Source organism: Electrophorus electricus, chromosome 18, assembly GCF_041902795.1.
Source record: "Electrophorus electricus isolate QZ-2024a chromosome 18, ASM4190279v1, whole genome shotgun sequence".
In the NCBI taxonomy this organism is placed as follows: Eukaryota; Metazoa; Chordata; class Actinopteri; order Gymnotiformes; family Gymnotidae; genus Electrophorus; species Electrophorus electricus.
The window spans coordinates 10675001-10686288 of NC_137514.1; the positions used below are offsets into that span (position 1 = coordinate 10675001).

The 11288-nt window shown below is 44.3% G+C and overlaps 3 protein-coding genes across 13 annotated transcripts in view; 1 reads left to right on the top strand and 2 right to left on the bottom strand.

Moving 5' to 3' along the window:
• Nucleotides 1–5632, bottom strand: part of pnpla6 (patatin-like phospholipase domain containing 6) — a 27048-nt gene extending 21416 nt beyond the window's left edge. For 3 of the 10 annotated variants that reach the window (XM_035534966.2, XM_035534962.2, XM_035534960.2), the window contains exons 1-6: nt 5517–5631; nt 3542–3627; nt 1457–1510; nt 1090–1177; nt 305–479; nt 30–170 (exon numbers count right to left, since the gene is read on the bottom strand). In XM_035534966.2, the coding sequence (XP_035390859.1) occupies nt 30–170; nt 305–479; nt 1090–1177; nt 1457–1510; nt 3542–3627; nt 5517–5562 (590 nt within the window). In that variant the 5' untranslated portion in view covers nt 5563–5631. Of the gene's footprint in view, nt 1–29; nt 171–304; nt 480–1089; nt 1178–1456; nt 1511–3541; nt 3628–4342; nt 4669–5516 lie in introns of those variants that run through there. The other 7 variants (XM_035534968.2, XM_035534967.2, XM_035534965.2 and 4 more) reach the window with 5 other exon arrangements.
• A 1076-nt stretch (nt 5633–6708) lies between these two features.
• Nucleotides 6709–9150, bottom strand: LOC113580327 (ATP synthase peripheral stalk subunit d, mitochondrial-like). Of its 2 annotated transcripts, none has more exons than XM_027014806.3 (6): nt 9000–9150; nt 8046–8168; nt 7612–7708; nt 7314–7385; nt 6966–7028; nt 6709–6865 (listed from the first exon to the last, which is right to left on the bottom strand). In XM_027014806.3, exons 2-6 carry the CDS (start codon nt 8165–8167, stop codon nt 6734–6736), a joined length of 486 nt encoding a protein of 161 aa, XP_026870607.2. In that variant the 5' UTR covers nt 8168; nt 9000–9150; the 3' UTR covers nt 6709–6733. The 2 variants fall into 2 exon arrangements, with proteins under 2 accessions (XP_026870607.2, XP_026870608.2); XM_027014807.3 differs by having other exon boundaries at nt 8974–9036.
• Nucleotides 9151–9308: 158 nt separating this feature from the next.
• Nucleotides 9309–10593, top strand: lipt1 (lipoyltransferase 1). The gene has a single exon (XM_027014847.3). It carries the CDS (start codon nt 9454–9456, stop codon nt 10567–10569), a length of 1116 nt encoding a protein of 371 aa, XP_026870648.3. The 5' UTR covers nt 9309–9453; the 3' UTR covers nt 10570–10593.
• Nucleotides 10594–11288: the final 695 nt, after the last annotated feature.

The following is an 11288-nucleotide window of genomic DNA, read 5'->3' on the forward strand; positions in this document are numbered from 1 at the left end:
GAGGCGGAGCCACGTGCATGCCTGCTTACCGCACGTTTTTCAGCATGTAGAGCACCTCCGAGGGAAGGTGCGAGTTGGCCACGTCGAACTCCGTGAGGTCGGCCTCCAGCACGGAGGGAGGAGGCTCCTTCATCTGCAAGGTGGGGACCTCCTTCTTAAAGCGCAGGATCCTGGGAGAGACGGCGATACGGAGAGACTGAGAGAAAGATTTGCACAGAGGGCAGGAGAGATTCTCATGGCAGGCACTACAGCCTGGCGCCCTCTACCCAACGCAAGCTGGGGTCACGGCACCTCCGATACGCACTTTTTTGCAATGTTGAGCATCTTCTGCTTCTTCTTCAGCCGCGGGCGGGAGCAGGAGGAGGTGCCAACCAGAGAGGAGGTGGACTGAGACACCTTCCGCATGATCTTCCTGCCGTAGAACAGAACCTTGTCTCGCTTACGGAAGCGGTACTTCGGAGCTTCCTGCGCCGCGAGGTCTGTCAGATCGAAAGCTCAAAGGTTAAAAGGTCACGCCTAACCCTCCAATGCCTGTCCTTCAGCGATATGGCCAAAAGGCTGTTTTGCGTATTGTGTAAACAAATACCTGTGCGCTGTTGTCTGGTTCATCACTACACATAAAGCTAATGTTGCCAGTGCAACAAACGTTAACTTCTCTTCAAAATGAGGATCTTGGCAATAATAATAATAATAATAATAATAATAATAATAATAATAATAATAATAATAATAATAACAACAACAACAAGAATAATCTATTAATAAAGAGTAATGACTAGAGATCTCTGAAGGGTGGACTATATTCCTGTACATCTAGAAATGTGCTTAAATCAGTTTGTTAGCAAAATATTATATATATCAAAATAGACACAGCAGCAACAATACATTACATCTTTTTTTAAAGACACTATTAAACAGAAATAGTCTGATTTTAGAGGGCTAATATCTCCATCACAAAAATGAAGAATTACAAAAAAAAAAAGCAAACAGTGATTTTTATACTGTAGATAATTACTGACAAAATACAAAAGGAGATGCTGAAATAATGCTAGACGATAATAACGTTTCTAGAAGGTTCTAGATACTGACTTCGAAGCTGAATCCTGCGCAGGACGAAGAAGATGAGAATGGCGATGAAGACTATGGCGATGCCAGCGCCGAGCACTATTCCCACCACCTAAAGGAAAACCAAAGGTGAGGGAGAGAGAGAGAGAGACAGAGAGAGAGAGAGAGACAGAGAGAGAGGTAGGCAGGCAAAAGAGAAAGTGACAGTGATAAGATCAATAGATACAGTAAGGCAGAGCGAGACACAGAGCGAGACACAGAGCGAGAATACGACGGCTGTCAGGAAGGTGGGTGTGCACGTGCAAACGTTATGACCACACGTTGGGAAGGGAGTAACAGGAACGTGGGATGCAAATCCTCTCAGTAAGTGCGTAATTACGTGTGCACTAACCATGCTGGTCTGAAGCTGGTCCTCCACAAGCGTCTTTATGTTTCCAAATCCGTCCTGCTTGGTAAAAAAAAGGGCACATCTTGAGTCGGAATAAAACAGAACAGAACAGCTGTAATTTCACCGCACGAGTACAACGGAATGAAGTGGCGTCTCCCAGTAACTCTGCTGGTTTGCGTTCCTAGTAAGTAAATAATAGATAAATAAATAAATAAGCAAACAAACTGAGTGAACGTGACCACTTTGATTGCAGTCTGCTTCGACGGCAGCCTGGGGTTAGGTAGGCCTGCTGGGTGAGGTAGGCCCGCAGGGCGGAAATATGAGCTCTCTGCTCTCTCCCATGTACCTTCATGATCTCCTGCTGTTTCCTCAGTTCCTCAGGCTCCCACACCCTCGTTCCATCTCATGTCCCTAAAATACTTCATTATTTTCCTTCATGCATGAAATGCTCAGGGCTGACAACACAAGGAACCTCCGAACAATGCCGACAATAGCTGGTAACGTTCGTGCCGCCGAGCTGCTCCCACACTGTCAGCTATTTCACGGTTTGGCTTCCGAGTCGAGACCGAGGCGAAGCAAGGGCTCGGTAATGAGATCACAGTTCCCAAGGGAGCCCAACACACACACACACACACACACACACACAGCATGTATCAGCATGTTGTGAATGAGCTCCAGCAGAGAGACACGAGTGGGGAGACACAGAGAGAGATGCTGAGAGCGAGGGAGACGCGGTGAGACAGAGAGAGAGAGAGAGAGAGAGAGAGACAGAGAGAGAGAGACAGAGAGAGACAGAGAGAGAGAGAGAGACAGAGAGAGAGACAGAGACAGATGATGAAGGCTCAGGACTGAGGTGAGTGCTGAAAGACAGTTTTCATAACGTAACATTTCCTAACAACCAGCAGAAGCAAGAGGGCAGAAAAAAGGAAGAAGAATGAGATGAAATAACAAGTTCAGTCCCCAGAGTGTTCTTCCTTAAAATATGGAAACAGGTCAAACACAAACCCTCCGCTTAAAACAATATAGCCTGCATTTTAGAATATCACTTTCTAAATCTGAACTTGGCCATCTAAACCAGGAGAAGGGGTTTCCTGTACATGTTTACGGTCTGTATGTATCTTTCATGATTCATTTACAAACAATTAATAATTAAATACAGTGAACTCATAGTAGTACCACCGCAGTCAAAGTGAACTTTTACGTAACGATAAGGACCTTCGGATGAGATTAGATAAGGTGTGATAAGCATGTTCACGATGCCGGTTGAGTGCAAATGACACTCTTCAAGGCTGATCTGAGATCAGCTTTCTGTATCCAATTTGTAACATGAGCCGTTAGGAAGGGCGGTGAAAATCTCAAATCAGCAACAGACATACATTTTTGTCATGAGTCACAGTTCAGCAGTTCACATGATTACACCCAGAACCAAAGAGCTCCGGGCCATTATCCCCTCATCGGTGAAACCGCAAACAAGAAACCACGGCTACAGAACGCTGGATGAAATTAAAGAGAACAGCTGATAGTGTTGACGATGAGAGAGAGGGGCGGGGAGAGGGGCGGGGAGAGGGGCGGAGCTCAGGGGAGGGAGGGGTTTGGGCTGCGGGTTCATTTCAACTCTTCAACTAAATCTCCAATCCTAATCCTGACCCAACCCCAGCTCCCGAAAACCGCTGTACTCGACTCCATCAGGAAGGAAAGGAAACAACAACAGCATGCGGTTGGAGGGGAGCTGGAATGTAGGTGGATGTGCTGGGAAGCAGAACACAGAAGTAACCGGAACATGACACCGTAGCCCGGGTGGAGCATGTCTTACCAGGTCTCTGATGGAGAAAGTGTTGGGACAAGTGTGTGGGTAACAGGTTCTGGTGCTGCAGTGTGGTATTTAGTCTAGACTAATCGTCTAGTTAGTCACGAGAGTTGTCAGTGAAGGTCAGATTTGTCTAATCTTTGTCTAAATGGTGTCGCATTACTAAGAAATATCTTGTAGTGGGAGGGGGATACTGCAGGCTGAGTGGATGTACTGCTCTGTGTGTGTGTGTGTGTGTGTGTGTGTGTGTGTGTGTGTGTGAGAAGGGGTGGCACGCTCACATCTGAAGTAACGTGGGACTCTGGTCCTGAGATGCTCGGTCCCATTCTAACAGTGGCACCACACACAGCTGGTCCATTAACAACTGCTGCAACACACACACACACACACACACACACACACACACACACACAGCATTAAAGAGGCGATAATGCAACAAAGTACACATCAGCACAAACATGTTCATCTCTCAAACACACACACACACACACACACACACACACCATTGAATGTTGCTAATATGGCAACATTCAGTAAGGATATAAACACTTGCCTTATGCAACATCTGCCTGATAAGGGTAAGAAATGCTCATATGGTATCAGTGCACAGCTACCCAGCACATTCAAAACAGGCATAAACAGCACAGCCACCCCCACACCACAGAGTGGCATCATATCTAAAAATCTCCAGCTGCACACACACACACACACACACACACACACACAAACACACAGTTCTGCTCCTTGCTTTCCGATCCAGACCTGCAATTTGCAGCAAATTGATGTGTTAACCTGCACTTCCTCCGGCACCATCAGCCTAATCACCGGGTAGCAAGGACTAGCGGGGGGGGGGGGGGTTAGGTTATGATCTGTCGGTCTCAGATTATGGCACATCAAATGCGAGTGTGCATTACAGTAACTGTAGACTATACGCAAGTGGCTGAGAGCATTAGCGTCATGCGGTAAGTGGAGAGATTTATCAGTTGCGTTCAAACAGTGGACATTTTGCATCCCATGGCTAGCGAACTACTGAAGAACTACGCTACCTAAAAATAAACAGAGAAGCTGCTCCTGTAACTCACCTGCTACACTAGATAGAGTAAGGCGTTAGAAACACCAGCATCATGGCTTTGATTCCCAGAGAGCACACATACGGGTATAGTGCTACATATCTAAAACATTCTTGACAATGGCATCTGCCAAATGCCATAAATGTAAACTAACATGCATCAGACTAACAGTATCTCTGCTGAAATCGGTTCGGGCTAGGTTTGCATTCACAGTCTCTTTCCCGATTTGAGGCTGAAAAGCGCTGACGAGTCAGGCTTCTCTGGCCGGACCCCTCCTTACTGTTATTGTCCCCTGCTGACAATGGCTTCAGTGTACAAGCGGAGGCAGGAGACTCTCTCTGGGAAACGCCAAACACACAGATCCCAGTACACACGTACACACAAACAAACACACACACACACAAATGCTAATGTTGGATTTATTCAGGTCCTCTGGAGTTCAAGTTAGAAATACGTCAAGTTTCACGAATCATTCCCAACCGGTACTAGTGTACACTACGTTCTGTAACAACAATAATGAAACTCATTCAGAAATTAAACAGAGGCGTGTTCTCTTACTTTTAAACCTTTGCTTTTCACTCGACAACACCCAAACGAGTGTGCAGTGCCAAGACAGTCAAAGCGTGTCTTGCCTGCGCCACTGCGCTATTGAGGTGGACCCTGCCGGGCGCATTAACGTGCTAGCTGACCTGGAAACACTGGGGTATGAGCGGAGAAGGGTCCGAGCCCAGGGCATTTAACACCCGTTCGGATTAACCCTTACACACCCAAGAAGGCTGCAAGTCCGGACGAGGAGCGGTGTTGACAGTTCTGGGGTGGCTAAGCTTAGCTAGCTACCCATAAAGTGTCTCCCGGAGCAGCACTCGCTAGCCGCAAATAAGCGCCTGTTCTTAAGAGGCTGTTCTTCATTCATACACATTCTAGCTTGTGAATAAGCAAACAGTAAATTCAAGTTTACGACGAGCTCGCTTGGTTTAATTCTTGTAGGCGCAATGCTGTGCTATGACCTCGAAAGGGACATCAACGGTGCAACGCCGCACCACGAAGGTGTTATAGAAATACTTCCGTCGCAAAATCTAAAGGCAGCCCTAATGTAAGGGACTGACTTATTATTGTGCGAAATCACCTCTGTCATTTAAGCTGATAACCGGAGCGTAATACGTGGAGATTTGTTGTTTTACCCTACCTGAACCTCGCGTCTTCTTCTCAGACACCACTCTCACCGGAAACATCTACGAACAAGACCCCTCCCACTTAGGGCTTGTCCGGAAGGAGCAGCCAATCAGCGATAAGCACTATGAACGCATTATCCAATCATCAGTACCTAACTGTATTAATGTCGTTCTTGGGGGAAAAAAACGGGACTCGAAATCGTAAAGCGTTTGATTCGTCCGCCCACCGTTAGTGAGAGCAATGTGCGTGCCCCGCGGTCTTTAATCCTGACCAATACAGGGCAAAGCTACTGCTGTTATTACACGCAGGCAAGTGTCGTCGCGATTCTTTCTAATGTTCACACACTTTTAATCGAAACGGTGCTACAAAATCTGTTGATAAAAATGTTTTCATATTTAATTTCCTAATTGACTATCACCTAATCACCAAAAATGTAAATACCTGTGACCAAAGTTAGTATCACTTCACAGTAAGAATACATCAATAAAGAATATGAAAAACTATGATTGTTATCATCACTATAACTTTGGTAATACTTTACAATAAGGGTACAATATTAAACAGCTCTTAAAATAACACATTATCATTACTATAGTAAAACAATAAAAACTAGATACATTATTTAACTGTTTAGTAACATTTAATACTTTCTTAGGTACGATTTAATGCTGACCGTTTCTCTTAAATGAACATACTGCAGTGATCCAATCACAGACATATTGCCTTTATCTGATGAACAGGAGACCTCTGCTGGCATTTCGAATAATTGCATTGACTTCTCCAGGGAAAGCGAGCAGAGTTGCTTTGGGCAACATCAAGCATCATCTTCAAGCCCTTCATCAGTATCATGTCACTGGCAACAAGGTGTTGAATGTTAAATGCATCTATCAGACAGGTGTATTTAATGAGCAAAAGTGCAAGGTAGGTGTTTGTAATAAAGTGGCTGGTCAGTGTGCATCCAAGGCCTGCACTCACACAGCCAAATAAGAACACGATTCAATGGTGAACCCTTAAGGAGCAAAGCCATCTTGAGATGAAAAATACAAACAAAACATTCATTCTCAAGAATATGAAGAAACCAACCAAGCAAACAAATAACAAACAAACAAAAACAAACAATCTCCCAGTGGCTGTGCAAACGTATAATGGAAGCTGCAGGTGAGGAGTTATTTGGAGGAGCCTCCAAATAAAGAGGAGGAGCTGTGTTGTTTTTAGACTGTAAGTGTTTATTTAAAGTTCAGCAATAGGCTTGTGTGGCCAGTAAGGGTACTTCACTTTGTCTAGCTTAGTCTCCGGGAACGCAGCATTCAGATCCTCAATGGTCATCTGGTCGAAGGGAACCATGTTCTTGAACTTCTCCAGCTGCGAGACACCAAGGCACCACTCAGAAAAGCCAAAGTCCTCCAGAAGACTTTAATGACAACTAAGAACTGAATGCTTATGCTAGCGAGCAACATCGTACCTCTTTCTCATAACCAGCGATGCGGGCACTGGAGGCCTCAATGTAGGACATGGCATCCTTGTTCTTGACAGACAAGCGAGAAAACAGCAATGAGTGTGTATTTGTGTGTGTTTTCACACGTCTTCATGTGCATGTAAAATGTAATGACGCAAATGTTTGTAATGCTTGTGATGAACAAAATTCAAGGTTATTGGACATCGTTCTGCGTGTAATGAGCACTTAGGCAAGTAAGCATAACCCAGCGACTCTTTCCCATCTTTCACCAAGCCGGCTTCAGTGAATTCTCCAGCCACGTGCCATTTTTGGAAGCAGACGTAAAGGAGAATGACCGAAGGCTGTTGTACTCACTGTCTCTACCTCCTGCGTAGTGATGGCGCTCGTCTGAGTGTCTACTGGCTCAGGCACCTTCAGAGCATTGAACTGCAATGCAGACACATAGGGAATCAAATAGGTATTCCTTACCCAAACAACTGCTTGTACTTATACATTCTTAGTTTAGAATTAGCAGCTAATTCTCTTACAAACTGACAAGCCATTTGAAACTAATCACCACAATATTAGGAACTAGATAAAATGAATTGATCTCGCTCGAAGACTTTTAAGATGTCAATTCGCAAGAAATGAGCTAAAATTACTATATTCTGACCCTTTTCTCAAACTCGTCCACCATGCCTGGTTTAGCCACCACACTCCTGTAGTAGGCCCAGTCAATGGAAGCAGGTTTTTCAGGCAGAGAGGCTAACCTGCATATCACAGACATAGAGAGAGAGAGAGAGAGAGAGAGAGAGAGAGAGAGAGAGAGAGAGAGAGAGAGAGAGAGAGAACAATTATTCTAGTTCAAATCCACAGTAAAGATAGAATACTGTTAATTAACATGGTATTACTGGGATTTACTGTGAAAAGTGTTGTTTCTGGGTTTACCAGACCTCTACGGTTCTGAACTACATAACAAGACTGAGGAAAACTTGAGCCAGCATACATGACATCCCCATAAAGAGGACCCCCAGCCTAATGACACTCAAGACATACACCACTGTCTGCTGTCCTAATATGGACTGATGGTTGACAGTTCTGACATACTTGGCAGAGATGGCATCACTTCTGGTCTTCAGTGAGTTGAACATGTTCCTCTGATGGGGTGGGACACGCTCAGCAAACGCCAGCCAATCAATGGTCTTCAGGGCAGCACGACGGCCAGCCATTCTTGAACAGTGTGCATTTTTAAAAATTTAGGAATACAACTATAGCTGAAGTGTAAGAAACTATCATCATGTTTTTTTAAATGCTAGGCTTTTGTGTGCCTTAAATTGCAATCTAGAGTGGACTAAGGGGACCCATGAACCAATTTTATGCATGGGCCCTGTTTTTATTTTAAAGATGTGCAGATTGCGCAGAATTGAGAAACACTGTATCAAGATATTAACCCGAAATAGTTTTGGAATTACACTATTAGTTTAGGTCGCTATTGGATGGTCTCACTGATAGCTAAAATCTAAGAGATGACATTTTGAGAGATTTTAACTAGAGAATTGAAGTCTGTGTTCAAACACTGCGCCTTCCAAAACATAAACTGGATGACCAAAGTGCTGAAAGTAAATACTTCGGTGGAACTAATCAGTACACATCAGACAAGCTATTACGCCAAGTATGATAATAGCAAAGTATGATAATAACAAAGTATGCTGATAACTGAATTACGCTTAGGTATATAGAGAGCCACCCAAGCATATAACACATCTTTTGAAATTATTAGAAATTATTAATACTGTTGGTGTTGGACGATCGTATCTAGAAGTTGAGGTAAACCATTATTGCACATTATATTCTCCCTCAATACCTCAAGCAACACTGGACGTTGGTGACGAGGCAAGGTCAGACAGCTCAAAAGCTAAGAGCGAATTAATGCACCGTTATCTATAAGGAAATTATAAACGTGCCACCTTGACTTTGTTATATATACCAGGACGCGCACAATTACACGCATTCTTGTTAAGAAAACCTTACTTACCGATTAGCAATTACAGCCAAACTTACCTCCCAGCCTTTGCCCAGCGACCCTGGCAATGTGACCACCGAAACAATAAACAAATGTCAAAGATGGCTGAGTATGAGGCAAATTTGTTTCCAAATTAAAAGCGGAGCGACCTGGTCATTAAAAGACATGTTGTAAATGAAGTTTGTACGTAGGTTTTGTGTGTAATATATAATTAAAATTTAGTGTGATATGTTATTGTGAAAAGTAACCTGCATGCCAAATGAAAAGAACCATCTCAACGTTGATTGGTACTAAAAAGGACTTTTCACAAAGTGGGAAGAGTATCTTTTGACACAGGAAGTAAAACTCGCAATTGTAATAAACTATCTATGGACTAGATGGGTTAATTCCACCTGTTTAAATGCCCAGTCGCTGACATGCAGTTTTAAAATAAATCAGTAGAGATGATACTATCAGAAAACGGCAGAAGCAGGGAACGTTGAAAGGAAAACAATGCTTTGGAGGACTTTATTGAGAGAGTTTGTCAAGACACGGCTTGTTCGACACAGTAGTACATTGAAAACGTTTTTCGACGAAACTGGTCAATCGGGGCTCGTTCTCAAATCAACGTCAACGGACATTTTTGAAAACCTGGCTTTAGAAGACTGGATACACGACCGCGTTGACCTGCAGAATCGGAGTGTGCTTTTTTTGTGGAGAAATACGGCCGCTGTGGTTGTTGGCCGGCATCAGAACCCCTGGCACGAATGTAACCTCCCTTTGGTGAGACGGAGAGGAATCCCGCTGGCGCGGCGCCGCAGTGGCGGTGGGACGGTCTTCCACGACCTGGGCAACGTCAACATCACCTTCTTCACGTCGAAGAAGAAATACGACCGGCGAAGAAACCTTGGTGTCGTGACCGGCGCTCTTACGGACCTGAGCCCAGGTTTAAACGTCAGCGCGACCGAGAGATTCGACATTGTGCTGGACGGTGGTTATAAAGTCTCAGGCACCGCTGCGAAGCTGGGGCGGACATCCGCTTATCACCACTGCACACTGCTGTGTTGCGCGGATCGCACCCTGTTGTCCTCGGTGCTGAAAAGCCCCTACCAGGGCATTAAAAGCAACGCCACCCCGAGTGTACCTTCCCCTGTTAAAAATCTCCTGGATGAGGATCCCAGGTTGGATCCCAGTGCCGTTATGGAAGCCGTTGCCGCACGTTACAATGTGGAATTTGGATTTGACGGTCCTCTCGTTACAGTTGATCCTAGCGTGGAAGCCCTTATGCCCGGCGTTAATAAAATGGCAGCTGATCTGAAATCCTGGGAATGGGTTTACGGGAAGACTCCAAAGTTCAGCATCACCCTGCCTTTTGTAGCAGAAGGCGCGGAAATAGTACTTGACATGGACGTTAAGGATGGCACCATAGAAAAATGCCTCCTGGATATTCCACACGACTGGCTGCCTGCGGGAACTGTGGACGAGCTTTGCTCGGCATTGGCAGGTGTCAGATTCTGTCCCAAAGAGGTTGCCGTAGCTGTCACAGCCTTCATGAGGACTACCTTACAGGGGCCCGACCTGACCAGAAAGACCCATAGTCTCTATGAAAATGTTGTGTCAGTGATGTGAATAAAAACATTATTTTTTGTTCTCTTTGTTGTTGTTTTTCTTGTTGGTGGTGGTTAAATATAGGCTACATAATGTTTCCCGGGCCACTTTCGATGTTGCTAAATTGTCTCTGGTCATGTTCATAATTTAGAAAACCCCCCAAAAAACGGTATCTAAGCACCTTTATGTAGTCTCTTCTACAATAAAATATCCATTTATTAACATTCGAATGTAGCTATTAGAGAACATTACATTTTCATATAGAAGATGCTATTTTAAATCTACTCATCCGCACTGAGCAAAATTATTTGAGGTATCCCACTGAACGCAGATATTTAGAAGGGGCCCAAATGGTATTGATCGCAGCATTATGGTCGAGATCAGTGTGCGCAACCAGTGCCCACCCTGTTCGACTGGTACTAGTTTGTAGGCCATGGTCAAATGTATGATGGAATTAAATATTTGGTGAGTTATCTTTATTTTTTGAATTGAATTGTTTATTTTATTTCTTGAATTGTACTAGTATTGTGGCGGTAAATAATCTTTAAATAATTGTTAATTTCAAAAGTAAAATAACTTCAATTATTTTTAATATTTTGTATATTGTCAAGACTATCCAGTTGCTTTAACTGTCCATAAAGGCCTGTAAATAAAGGCGGCGGGGTCTATTGTGCGAGACTTCACATCCACGCCTGCGCATGCGCTGTGCTTGTGCGACCAACAGCGCATCCACGCCTGCG